The sequence below is a fragment of the Podarcis filfolensis genome, assembly GCF_964270895.1.
Source record: "Podarcis filfolensis genome assembly, chromosome: 2".
NCBI classification, from domain to species: domain Eukaryota; kingdom Metazoa; phylum Chordata; class Lepidosauria; order Squamata; family Lacertidae; genus Podarcis; species Podarcis filfolensis.
The window spans coordinates 104,775,331-104,789,082 of record NC_139605.1 but is presented as its reverse complement, the minus strand read 5'-3'; the positions used below and the strand labels follow the sequence as shown (position 1 = coordinate 104,789,082).

The 13,752-nt window shown below is 47.2% G+C and overlaps 1 protein-coding gene and 1 long non-coding RNA gene across 3 annotated transcripts in view; one reads left to right on the top strand and one right to left on the bottom strand.

The window, feature by feature from the left end:
- The window catches only part of LOC310755762, a 1,619,227-nt gene that overhangs the window by 537,290 nt on the left and 1,068,185 nt on the right, over window positions 1-13,752 (bottom strand). The gene's annotated exons all lie outside the window — the stretch shown is intronic.
- LOC310755657 (arylacetamide deacetylase-like 4) overlaps window positions 1-13,752 on the top strand; it is a 58,368-nt gene that overhangs the window by 42,719 nt on the left and 1,897 nt on the right. Inside the window, exons 1-3 of one of the 2 annotated variants that reach the window (XM_083598916.1) lie at window positions 5,616-5,808; window positions 9,287-9,503; window positions 11,345-11,408. In XM_083598916.1, coding sequence (XP_083455042.1) covers window positions 5,632-5,808; window positions 9,287-9,503; window positions 11,345-11,408 — 458 coding nt within the window. In that variant the 5' untranslated portion in view covers window positions 5,616-5,631. Of the gene's footprint in view, window positions 1-5,615; window positions 5,809-9,286; window positions 9,504-11,344; window positions 11,409-13,752 lie in introns of those variants that run through there. The other variant, XM_083598915.1, reaches the window with a different exon arrangement.

Below are 13,752 nucleotides of genomic sequence, written 5' to 3'. Positions count from 1 at the left end.
AGACACACTGGATGGCTCATGCAAAACGGATGAAAGCAACAACCATGTAATACAAATTATTATGGGCACAATCTAGCCAAAGGTACGCTCATTTAACTTTTAAAAGCTCCAATATACAGGCTTCTGTTGTAGCACACACAGCATAACTAAACATCCAACGTCTACCCAGAGACGGCTGAGGGCAGATTTTCTGGACTAAATGCCCCAAGGAATCCCTTCCAACTCTTGATTCTATGATTCCACCACCTTTACGCATGCGCAGATGTTGATTGCCGCACTCTTTGCTTTCTGAAAGGACTGCAGAAGGACCGTCTCTGGTTCACATGCTTATGGGACGGCTGTGCTTTGACCCTTTAAATAACTCATTGCCAAACCCACCAATTGAACAATTTGGATCTGAAATCCTCCACCAAACGAATCTTTCTGAAGAACTGCATAAGTCCTGCTAGGCATCTTCCTTTGTGATCTTGTTGTCGCCGCTGTTGCCCTTTCAGATTGCACCGCTGCCCACAGGAGTTCCACGTCAACCTGACTGTAAACCCTGGGATTGTGAAGAAGGAGAAGGAGGAGGAGGAGGAGGAGGAGGAGGAGGAGGAGAAGAAGAAGAAGAATTTATTATTTATACCCCGCCCATCTGGCTGGGTTTCCCCAGCCACTCTAGGCAGCTTTCAACAGAATATTAAAATACAATAGTCTATTAAACATTAAAAGCTTTCCTAAGCAGGGCTGCCTTCAGATGTCTTCTAAAAGTCTGGTAGTTGTTTTTCTCTTGGACATCTGGTGGGAGGGTGTTCCACAGGGCGGGTGCCACTACTGAGAAGGCCCTCTGCCTGGTTCCGAGGGAACTGCCAGAAGGCCCTCGGCGCTGGACCTCAGTGTCCGGGCAGAACGATGGGGGTGGAGATGCTCCTTCAGGTATACAGGACCGAGGCTGTTTAGGGCTTTAAAAGTCAGCACCAACACTTTGAATTGTGCTCGGAAATGTACTGGGAGCCAATGTAGGTCTTTCAAGACCAGTGTTATATGGTCTCAGCAGCCGCTCCCAGACACCAGTCTAGCTGCCGCATTCTGGATTAGTTGTAGTTTCCAGGTCACCTGCAAAGGTAGCCCCACATAGAGCACATTGCAGTAGTCCAAGTGAGAGATAACTAGAGCATGCACCACTCTGGCGAGACAGTCCGTGGGCAGATAGGGTCTCAGCCTGCGTACCAGATGGAGCTGGTAGACAGCTGCCCTGGACACGGATTTGACCTGTGCCTCCATGGACAGCTGTTAGTCCAAAATGACTTTCAGGCTGCGCACCTGGTCCTTCAGGGGCACAGTTACCCCATTCAGGACCAGGGAGTCCTCCACACCTGCCCACCTCCTGTCTGCCTAAAACGGTACTTCTGTCTTGTCAGGATTCAGCATCAATCTGTTAACCACCATCCATCCTCCAACCGCCTCCAGACACTGACACAGGACCTTTACCGCCTTCACTGGTTCCACATACTGATGAACACCCAGCCCAAACCCCCTGATTATCTCTCCCAGAGGCTGCATGAAGATGTTGAAAAGCATGGGGGAGAGGACAGAACCCTGAGGCACCCCACAAGTGAGAGCCCAGGGGTCTGAACACTCATCCCCCACCACCACTTTCTGAACATGGCCCAGGAGGAAGGAGCGGAACCACTGTATAACAGTGTCCCCAGCTCCCAGCCCCTCTAGACTGTCCAGAAGGATGTTATGGTCGATGGTGTCAAAAGCCGCTGAGAGATCCAGCAGAACTGGGAAACAGCTCTCACCTTTGTCCCTAGCCCGTCGGAGATCATCTACCAGTGTGACCAAGGCTGTTTCAGTCCTATGATGAGGCCTGAATCCCAACTGAAAGGGATCCAAATGGATATAATCCAGCAGGACATAATCCAGTTTTACAATTTACATTTATATTCAAATAATAGCCATAATCATACACATATGATCCCCTGAATCCTTGCATTTCCCTCCACCCCTCAATGGGTTCCATTGCCAATCTGTTTTCAATTGCATCTTACAATATTCTCCATCTTTTCTTAAAATTCCCTTTTTAACCATAGTAGTTACATTACAAGTATTATTACAACCCTGCCAAAGTTTTTAGTTGTTTACGGTGTTCTCCGAGGTAACTTATAAATTTCCCCTATTCCTCATTAAAATTTTTATGTTCCTGGTTTCTAATCTTACCGGTCATTTTCACCATTTCAGTGTAGTCCATCATCTTTATCAGCCACTCTGGTCGGGACTTTATCTTCTTTCCATCTCTGGGCCAGAAGTATCCACACTGCCGTCATCGCATACATAAATAATCTCTTCTTTTCCTTAGCCTATTGGAAGGTATGGAATAGGACATCCCTATTTTCATCCGAGAAATATTAGAGGGTATGGAGAGGGTATGCAACCGCCGAGCCAAGGAGATAAGTAACTATACAACCTTTAGAAGACATCTGAAGGCAGACCTATATAGGGAATTTTTCTTTTAATGTTTACTGTTTTATTATGTTTTTATATATGTTGGACGCCATCCAGAGTTGACGCCGGTGGCGCTGTGGGTTAAACCACAGAGCCTAGGACTTTCCGAACAGAAGGTCGGCGGTTCGAATCCCCGCAACGGAGTGAGCTCCCGTTGCTCAATCCCTGCTCCTGCCAACCTAGCAGTTCAAAGCACACCAGTGCAAGTAGATAAATAGGTACCGCTCCAGCGGGAAGGTGAACGGCGTTTCCGTGCGCTGCTCTGGTTCGCCAGAAGCGGCTTAGTCATGCTGGCCACATGACCCGGAAGCTGTATGCCTGCTCCCTCGGCCAATAAAGCAAGATGAGCGCCTCAACCCCAGAGTCGGCCACGACTGGACCCAATGGTCAGGGGTCCCTTTACCTTTACCTTTATGTTTTTATATATGTTGGATGCCATCCAGAGTGGCTGGAGGCAAACATGCTTTCACAAGCATGAGGTCTAGAAACCTGCGATGCCTGCCGGTTAATAAGTGGTGCATAAACTATGAATGCTCATGGTGCGCAATACACTCTGCTATATAATGACATGAGGAGACTAAGCCTCCTTTCTAAGAAATAACACAGCTTTCCTTCAGCTTCCCAGTCTGCACGGTTGCCAGCCACCCAGTGTCAAGCATTACCTCAGCTCGGTTCTTTTTTCCTTTCTCTTCCCTCTATGTAAACTGAGAGAAATCTGAAGCATGAGTTATCCAGATTCTGGAAATACCTGGAAAATACCAGTTTTTCAGAGTCTTGGCTCCATGCCATGTTTTTCTGGGAGGCTCTCCAGGTAGCAGAAAATAGCAAAGCCTACAAAAGCAGGGGGTGGGGGGAGGAGCAGAGGAATTTTTTTGGGGGGGGGGCAATATAAAATTCAAGCTCTCTTTTCTTTCTTTTTAAAAATATTTTTTATTTGATTTTACAAGTATAAAACTATAGCAATACAACCGTACGCATCCACATTTGTAGATTCGTCCAAAACCCTGGACTTTCAAAATTCCCCTCCATGGGTCCTATTGTTAACCTTTTCAACTGCATATTATTCATCAGTCCATACTTTATATCACTCCATTTTATCCATAATATTTGTTACATTATGAGTGCTACTGCAATCCTGCTAATGTTTTCATCTGGTCTCCAAGATAAATTTTAAAAATTTCCCCATTCTTTGTTAAAGTTTTGGTCCTCTTGGTTCCTGCTTTCTGGTAAGTCTTGCCATTTCAGCATAATCCAACAGTTTAGTTTGCCATTCTTCTCTCTCTTGTCTTCTTTCCATCTCTGGGCTAGCAACATCCGTGCGGCAGTCGCCGCATACGTAAAAAGTCTTTTCTGCTTAAAATTCAAGCTTTCTTAGGCAAAAGCTTGGATTTGCTTGAGGAAATCGACAGAACCTGTCATCCTCCTGCTGGAACATAGCTGTCAGAGCTACCCTAGGTCCCAGCTCACAAAGGACCAACGCTGCTTCGTTGTTAAGTATAAAAGTCTTTATTGAAGTTCAGTTTCACTTCCAGAGCCGCAGCGCGCAGCCCCACGTCTCAAGTGTCAGACCACTGATGCTCCGTCTGAGTCTCCTCCCCCTTGACACCAATTTAAGATTCTAGCCTTGCTCCACCTTCTCCGCTGCTCCTTCCTCCTCTGGGTCCGCCTGCCCGCCGGGGTTCCGCCCTTTCTAGCCTCTTCTCCCGCTGATTCCCCTGAGCCTTCTCCCTCCCTCCGGCGGGCTTTAGGAGCTGGTTCCCCATCCGGGTCTCCTGCTGTTCCGCGCGCCTGCACATTTGAACTTGGCGCGCGCGCCCAGCCAGCAGCTTTCCTCCTGACCGTTCCACTGCTGCTGTCACTGCTTCCCCCTTCGGGGGGGCTAGCTGCAACTGACCTCCCCTCCGTTGGAGGCGTGGTCAGCCCTGACTCCCTCTCTGGAGGAGACACTGCCCCTGACACATGTGACTCTTCCCCCCCACTACGCTCTGGTGGGGAAACTGGTCCCGATCCTCCACTGCTGCTTTGGGGTTCCCCTCTGGCTCCTTGTTTCTGGTGCGTCCCCCCTGGGACCCCCCTTGCCCTGACCATCGGCGCCCCCTTCTGGGAATCTTCTGATTCGCTGGAGAAGCTCATGGAATCTCTCGGGCCACTGTCATACTCCCCTACGCTGCCCTCGGATTCTTCCCCTTCGCTCTCCCAATCCTCTCTCCCCAGTGCTCCTGCTCCTGATTCCCTGACAATAGCCAATTAAAAATTGCATGGCCAGGGCCCCTCCCAATTGGCCAGAATCCTTTGACAGATGCATTCCGCACCACGTCATGGACGCAATAAAAGTGCATCAGTGGTGGGTTTACGCTGGACCGTCCACACTTCATTCCACTCGATCAGTTGTTGTTCTGTGATGCTTCCCCAATGTTACAGCACTGGTTGCTGCAGCAATAGTACTGCATTTTAACTGTTGCAGTGCAGACCCAGGTCATCAAGTCTGAGCTTCTGCGGCTGCCATCACCTGCCATTTTTAAAAAAGGAAAGGTAAAGGACCCCTGTACAGTTAAGTCCAGTCAAAGGCGACTACGGGGTTGTGGCACTCATCTCAATTTCAGGCCATGGGAGCCGGCGTTTGCCTACAGACAGCTTTCCGGGTCATGTGGCCAGCATGACTAAAGTGCTTCTGGACACCATGAGGGAAACCAGAGCACACAGAAACGCCATTTACCTTCCTGCCACAATAGTACCTGTTTATCTACTTGCAATTTGTACTTGTGAAAACAAATTTAAAAATATTACATACACAAACAAAAATGGTTTCTTGCCCTAAATCTGATTAGCCATCAGAGGCCTTGGAAATCCCATGTACCTCTTCCCTCTAGAGGAGGGGCTGGGCAAATTCACACACCTCGAGATGCACCTCCAAAAGGACATCTTGCAGTTTCTGAAGGAATTACTAAACTGCTTCTTTTCTTCTCAATTGAAAGATATGTGGGTTGGCCGAGGATTTGTTCTCTTGCACGTGGCGCAGAGTGTTCTTGTGCAAAAGAGAACAATCTACACCGTGTGCAAGAGAACATCATTGCTAAATCACAAGAGCCACGTAGCATCGCGTAAGGCACAGTCACCACTTCTGTGCTTCTGAGTTTAAGGGAAATGGCATTTGGTGGAACTCTGTGGATGTTGATACTATACGTGACCATTTCTATTCATTCCTTGCTGTTTGCATGGGGAGTTTATTATCGCCTTACCAGGACCCACCTGCCTCGAGGAATAAGCTGTCGTGCAATATTACTCCTTGCCGATTTCTTAGTGGGATATGTACTTGTACTGGTAAGTTTCTTTATATATATGTCACAGGATTGAAGTCACACCCTCTACAAATAATAATAATAATAATAATAATAATAATAATAATAATAATATTTTTACCCCGCTCGTCTGGCTGGGTTTCCTGAGACACTGTGGGTGGCTTCCAGCAAAATATAAAACCATAATAAAACAATCAAACATTAAAAACTTCCCAGTACAGGGCTGCCTTCAGATGTCTTCTGAAATCTGTGTACAGTGGTACCTCAGGTTAAGTACTTAATTCGTTCCGGAGGTCCGTTCTTAACCTGAAACTGTACTTAACCTGAAGCACCACTTTAGCTAATGGGGCCTCCTGCTGCCGCCACGCCGCCGGAGCACGATTTCTGTTCTCATCCTGAAGCAAAGTTCTTAACCTGAAGCACTATTTCTGGGTTAGCGGAGTCTGTAACCTGAAGTGTATATAATCTGAAGCATATGTAACCTGAGGTGCCACTGTAGTTCCTTATCTCCTTGACATCTGACGAGAGGGCATTCCACATCTGAAATATTTTGGTTTACAGAAATGGCGAGTAAGAGGCAATATGATAGACGTTTATAAAATTATGCATAACATAGAGAAAAGTTTTCTTCCCTCCATCATGACAGCAGACCTTGTGGACATCAAGTGAAGTTGCATGTTGGAAGGTTCAGGGCGGATAAAGGGAAGTACCGTATTTTTCCGTGTATAAGACGATGCTTTTTGCTAAAAAAAAATTAGGCAAAAATTGGGTGTCGTTTTCTACACGAATAGTGAATGCAGAGGGGGGACATGCAACCAATGGCAGCAGCAAGCAGGAGATTGGCAGTGTCGATTGGGCGGGTGATTGGTGACTGCAGCAAGGCCTGCTGGTGATTGGCTGTGGCTGTGGCAATTGGGCAGGTGATTGACGGCTGCAGCAAGTGGGTGGGTGGGCTGTTGGTGGCGTCGAGCGGGCAGACAATTGGCGGCTGCGGCGAGGTGTGCGATCGGCAGTGGCTGTGGCAAACAATCGGCAGTGGCGGGCAGGCAGGTGAGCGATTGGTGAAAGTGACCCCACCCCACCCCCATCCCAAAAGCTAAGTAATTTCTTAATTGGGGGTTTAAAATATAAGGATGGGGCGTCTTATACACGGAAAAATACGGTATGTCTTCACACCAGACATATTCAAACTATGGAAGTCACTCTCACCGGAGGCAGTGATGGTTGCCAAGTTGAATAGCTTCTGAAGGCGATTAGGCAAATTCACGGAGGAGAAAGCTATGGATGTTTGCTAGGCTCCATGGCTCTGCTCTGCCTCCACAACTGGAGGCCACAATGTTTCTGAATACCAGTTGCTGGAAGTGGAGAGGGCGCCTGTGCTCAGATCCTGCATGGCAGTTTCCCACAGGAACTGTGAGAACAGGCTGCTGGAGTAGATGGGCCATTGGCCAGGTCCAACAGGCTCTTTTTACATTCTTATGTGCACACACACACACACACACACACACACACACACATATTCAAGCCACGCCAATCTCTGAGTGGTAAATGAAAGGATATAGCACAATTCAAAGTGTTGGTGCTGACCTTTAAAGCCCTAAAGGCCTCGGTCCAGTATACCGGAAGGAGCGTCTCCACCCCCATCATTCTGCCCGGACGCTGAGGTCCAGCGCCGAGGGCATCTGGCGGTTCCCTCATTGCGAGAAGCAAAGCTACAGGGAACCAGGCAGAGGGCCTTCTCAGTAGTGGCGCCCGCCCTGTGGAACGCCCTTCCAGCAGATGTCAAAGCGATAAACAACTACCTGACATTCAGAAGACATCTTAAGGCAGCCCTGTTCAGGGAAGTTTTTAACGTGTGATATTTTACTGTATTTTTGGTTTATATGGAAGCCGCCCAGAGTGGCTGGGGAGGCCCAGCCAGATGGGCGGGGTATAAATAATAAATTATTATTATTATTATTATTATTATTATTATTATTATAAATGGCCTCAGTCCAATATACCTGAAGGAGCGTCTCCACCCCCATCATTCAGCTCGGACACTGAGGTCCAGCGCTGAGGGCCTTCTGGTGGTTCCCTCGCTGCGAGAAGTGAGGTTACAGGGAACCAGGCAGAGGGCCTTCTCGGTAGTGGCGCCCTCCCTGTGGAACGCCCTCCCACCAGATGTCAAAGAGAACAACAACTACCAGACTTTTAGAAGACATCTGAAGGCAGCCCTGTTTAGGGAAGCTTTTAATGTTTAATAGGTTATTGTATTTTAGTGTTCTGTTGGAAGCCACCCAGAATGGCTGGGGAAACCCAGCCAGATGGCCGGGTTATAAATAATAAATTGTTGTTGTTGTTGTTGTCATTGAGTACAGACCCTCCAAGGGTCCCTATGTTCCAGGGACAGTCCCAGATTCACAGAAGCTGTCCCGGTTTCTGATTTGATCCCAGAATGTCCCGCTTTTCCTTAGGATGTCCCTATTTTCACTGGGAAAATGTTGGAGGGTATTGACTAATCCCCAAGCCATCTGGTGGCAGAACTGTATTGGGAAGATTTTTTTATAATGTTTAATGTTTTCTTATGTTTTTATATATGTTGGAAGTCATCCAGAGTGGCTGGGGCAACCCAGTCAGACGAGTGGGGTATAAATAATAAAGTTGTTGTTGTTGTTAAATAGGACATCCCTATTTTCATCGGAGAAATGTTGGAAGGTATGACAGTGTAGTTTCCTCACATGTGAGTGGTTTGTTCCACAGGCTGCGCATACAGTGGTACCTCGGGTTAAGTACTTAATTCGTTCCGGAGGTCCGTACTTAACCTGAAACTGTTCTTAACCTGAAGCACCACTTTAGCTAATGGGGCCTCCCACTGCCACCGGAGCACGATTTCTGTTCTCATCCTGAAGCCAAGTTCTTAACCTGAAGCACTATTTCTGGGTTAGCGGAGTCTGTAACCTGAAGCGTATGTAACCTGAAGCGTATGTAACCCGAGGTACCACTGTATATGCAAATATGGGAGTGGCCGCCAAGACCATATAGCATTGGTCCTGAAATACCTACATTGGCTCCCAGTACATTTCCGAGCACAATTCAAAGCCCTAAACAGCCTTGGCCATGTATAGCTGAAGGAGCGTCTCCACCCCCATTGTTCAGCTAGGACACTGAGGTCCAGCTCCGAAGGTCTTCTGGCGGTTCCCTCACTATGATAAGTGAAGCTACAGGGAACCAGGCAGAGGGCCTTCTCAGTAGTGGTGCCTTCCCATCAGATGTCAAGGATATAAACAAATATCTGACTTTTACAAGACATCTGAAGGCATCTTAGGGAAGTTTTTAATGTTTGATGTTTTATTGTGTTTTTTATATTCTGTTGGGAGCCACTCAGAGTGGCTGGGGAAACCCAGCCGGATGGGCAGGGTACAAATAATTTTTTTAAATTAGTAGTAGTAGTAGTAGTATTGCAAAACTTTCAAAGGCTGAGGGCTGATAATAAATTCTGAATATTTTGGTTTAAACAGGGAGTGCTTCTGGAAAAACTGGGCATTTGCCATAGGTATATCATCTGGAGGGCTGTGTACAAGGCAATGCCACCAATAAAGGACTCAAAGTTGATCATAAAGGACCTGGTTTTCGATGAGGTGCCCGTGAGGGTGTACTGGCCCAAGACATCACATGCTGGCAACAGGAGAGGAATCATCTATCTTCATGGAGGCGCTGGACTCTTTGGAAGCATCCGTAAGTTCTTTGAAATAGTTTCAAAATGGTTCACGATATCATGTGAAGAGAATTTGGGGTGGTACTTTCATGTAAAGTTCCTGGGAGTGTGTAATGGCTTTAGGGGTTGCTTGTGCGTAAATAGCCGCCGCTCTGGGTTAGGTTGGCTGGTTAAACCATTTCTGGCTGGACAGCCATCCACTCCGTGGCTGTTCAGTCGCTGGCAGAATCCGTCAGTGGGCGTTTCTTAAAACTTTTCCAACATAAAAGTTGTTTGACGCCCAGTCTCCTCCTACTCTCCCTGCGCGGAAGTCTTCTGCGCAGGGAGGGCGTGGGTAGCGGAGGACCTGTGCTCTCCCCGCTGGTGTCCAGTGAAGAGTCCCGGAGCCTGCTCTCTGCTTCCCCCATTGGCCCCCCTCTATCCCTGGTGTTGCGCTGATTTTCTTCCCCAACAGGAGACTTGCCTCTCTCCCTGCTTGGCCCCTCTCCAGCATCGCTGTGGGGCCTCGCCTCCTCCTCTAGTTCCGATGGCAGTTCCCTGACAGAGTGGTTTGTACTTCTCCTGTAGGCAGTTTAAGTTTAGTGTCAGGGTCAAAGAAAAAAATCCTTAAAATATCAAAGAAGGTTTTTTTTCTGATTCGTGCCTCAAAGGACTTCTATGAAAGGGCTTCCAGAGGTGATTGGAAATAACTGGAAAGAAGCCCAGAAATGTGGGTGGAAGTTTGGTTCTGTTCTGATTTTTACCCATTGACACTGCTCTGTTACTGATCAGTAAAATCCACATACAGTGGTGCCTCGCAAGACGAAATTAATCCGTTCTGCGAATTTTTTCATCTAGCGAATTTTTCGTCTTGCGAAGCACGAAATCCCATAGGAATGCATTGAAAATCAATTAATGCGTTCCTATGGTCAAAAAAAGTCCAAACAAAGCCAAATTTGGTACAACAAGAGTTTATTAAGTGCTCTTTAAAGTCACACATACTGTAAAGAGCATTTCAAAATTCAAACCCAGAATTTTTTTTAAAAAAAGCAGAGTGGCCCAATGGTCACAGAAAATCATAAAAATGCAGGGGAAAAAACAAGCTTCCAGATTCTTGCAAACCCCTCCCCAACTGTTCCCCCAGCCACCCAGCACACAGAAATTCAAATCCAGAATTTTTTTAAAAAACAGCAGAGTGTCCCAATGGTCACAGAAATCATAAAAATGCAGAAAAAAAAACACACAAGCTTCCAGATTCTTGCAAACCCCTCCCCAACACCAAGTCCCTGAATTCCAAACACCCCAACCCAAATTCCAACCCCCCCCCCAAAAGTTTTAAAAGCTTAACTTACCAAATGGCTGCAAAAGAAGTTTTGGAAAAGCTTCAAAAATCACCAAAGTCTTTAAAAACCTCAAAAAGGCTACTATGTACACTGCGTTCTATGAGTTGCTCCTCGAAGTCAAGTCGCAACTGTATTAACGGTGTTAAGAAAAAGGAAACAAACTTGCAAGACGTTTTCGTCTTGCGAAGCAAGCCCATAGGGAAATTCGTCTTGCGAAGCAGCTCAAAAAACGGAAAACCCTTTCGTCTAGCGAGTTTTCCGTCTTGCGAGGCATTCGTCTTGCGGGGCACCACTGTAATGGTTTTCAGCTGGCGGTGCCCCGTTGACAAAGAGTTCAATCCAACTCAGCTTTTCCCAGATGAGAACCATGAAAAGTCACTGTTTTCTACAATCAGATGTCATATAAGCAGATCGAAATGAGCCCTATCTCTTGATTTTGACAGATTTACTTTCAGTAGGACTAGCACTGCACCCAACTCACAATGATTCCAATGTGAATGACCAGGAAAAAAATGGGGGGGGCTTGTGCTTTCTTCCAGGAGCCTCTGAAAGGGTTTGTCGTTCCATTGCCCACCTAAGTGATTCAGTAGTTGTGAGTGTCGGGTAAGTGGCTTCACTCTCATTGTATGAAAGAATGTGTAATGCCCCCCAGCTTCTACCTTTCTGAAGACCTAAACCAATAATAATAATAATAATAATAATAATAATAATAATAATAATAATAGATTTTTTTATTTATATGCTCCCCATCTGACTGGGTTGCCCCAGGCACTCTGAGCGGCTCCCAACAAAACACAGTAAAAATACAATACAGTCATACCTCTTGTTACGTTTGGTTCAGGTTACATTCTTTCAAGATACATCCCGCAGCGACTCGGAAGTAATGGAATGGGTTACTTCCGGGTTTTGTCGCTTGAGCATGCGCAGATGCTCAAAATGACATCACACACATGCACAGAAGCGGCGAATCGTGACCCCCGCACACGCAGACGCGGGTTGTGTTCTGCTCAGGTTGCATCCCGTTCGCAACCAGAGGTACCACTGTATAACATCACCCACTAAAAATTTCCCTAAACAGGGCTGCCTTCAGATGTCTGTTAAAAATCACATAGCTATTTATCTCCTTGACATCTGCTGGGAGGGTGTTCCACAGGGGGCCCTCTGCTGGTTCCCTGTAATTTCTCCTCTCGCAATGAGGGAACCACCAGAAGGCCCTTGGAGCTGGATCTTTGTGTCCAGGCTGGACGATGGGAGTGTAGATGCTCCCTACAGGGGCCAAAGCCGTTTAGGGCTTTAAAGGTCAACACCAACACTTTGAATTGTGCTCAATAAACGTACTGGTACTGGGGAACCAATGTAGCTCTTTTAGGACTACAGTGTTACATTGTCCCGGTGGCTGCCCCCCGTCACCAGTCTAGCTACTGCATTCTGGATTAGTTGCCATTTCCAAGTCACCTTCAAAGGTAGCCCCACATAGAGCGCATTGCAGTAGTCCAAGCGGGAAATAACCAGAGCAGGTACCACCACCCTGGTGAGACAATGTGCTGGCAAGTAGGGTGTCAGCTGGTGTACCAAATGGAGCTGGTAAACCTCTACCCTGGACACAGACCTGACCTGCGCCTCCATGGACAGCTGTGAGTTCAAAAAGACTCCCAGGCTGCACACCTGGTCCTTTAGGGGCACACTTTCTCCATTCAGGACCAGGGAGTCCCCTACACCTGCCTGCATCCTGTCCCCCAAAAACAGACGACTTTTTCTTCTTCTACTTCTTCTTCTTCTTCTCCTTTGGCGATCACTCGTAGCCGAGTAAGATTGTCTTCTATGAACAGGGTCTTAACAGTGAGTTCGTAAATGACTATAGAGGCCAATTCTGGATCCACATGTCCTTCCACAGTGGAGACATAGGTTTCCAGACCAGAGATAATCATGGTGAGGGTTTGCCAAGCGTGCTTTCCTCTTAGCGCATTTCTCCCTCTATTCCTGAGTGTCTTCAAAGCCCATGACACTTTTGGTAAAGGCTGTTCTCCAATTGGAGCGCTCGCAATTGTTATCGCAATTGGAGCACCCAGAAACAGTACTTCTGTCTTGTTGGTATTCAACTTCAATCCATTAACCGCCATGCAGCATGATAAAGTTTTAAACATGGCGATTTTGCCAGCATTTAGAATGGGTGATCATTTTTGCATTTAAATTTTTATGGCTGGGGCCCAAATCCATTTGACTTTGAACATAATAAGAACTGTGCTGGATCCAGCCAAAGGTGACCTATCCAGCATCCTGTTCTCACAGTGGCACACCAGATGCCCCAATGGGAAACGCACAAGCAGGACCTGAACAGAAGAGGCCTCTCCCTAGCTGCAATTTCCAGAAATTTATATATATAGATATAGGTGTGTGTGTGTGTGTGTGTGTGTGTGTGTACATACATACATACCCCACCCATCTGGCTGGGTTTCCCCGCCACTCTGGGTGGCTCCCAACAGAATATTAAAAACATGATAAAACAATAAAAGCTTCCCTAAACAGGGCTGCCTTCAGATGTCTTCTAAAAGTCAGATAGTTGTTTATTTCCTTGACATCTGGTGGGAGGGCGTTCCACAGGGTGGGCGCCACTCCCGAGAAGGCCCTCTGACTGGTTCCCTGTAACCTCACTTCTCGCAGTGAGGGAACCACCAGAAGGCCCTCAGAGCTGGAGCTCAGTGTCCAGGCAGAATGATGGGGGTGGAGGTGCTCCTTCAGGTATACTGGGCCGAGGCCGTTTAGGGCTTTAAAGGTCAACACCACCAATTTGATTTGTGCTCAGAAACGTACTGGGAGCCAACTGGTATTCAGAAGCATTACTGCCTCTTCTAGGAGTCTTCCCAACCTGATCAGGAGAGCTGCAGTGGAGGGAGGACAGACAGACATCAAGTGCTGGGGATAATAACTTCATTGCTGCTCAGGTAGC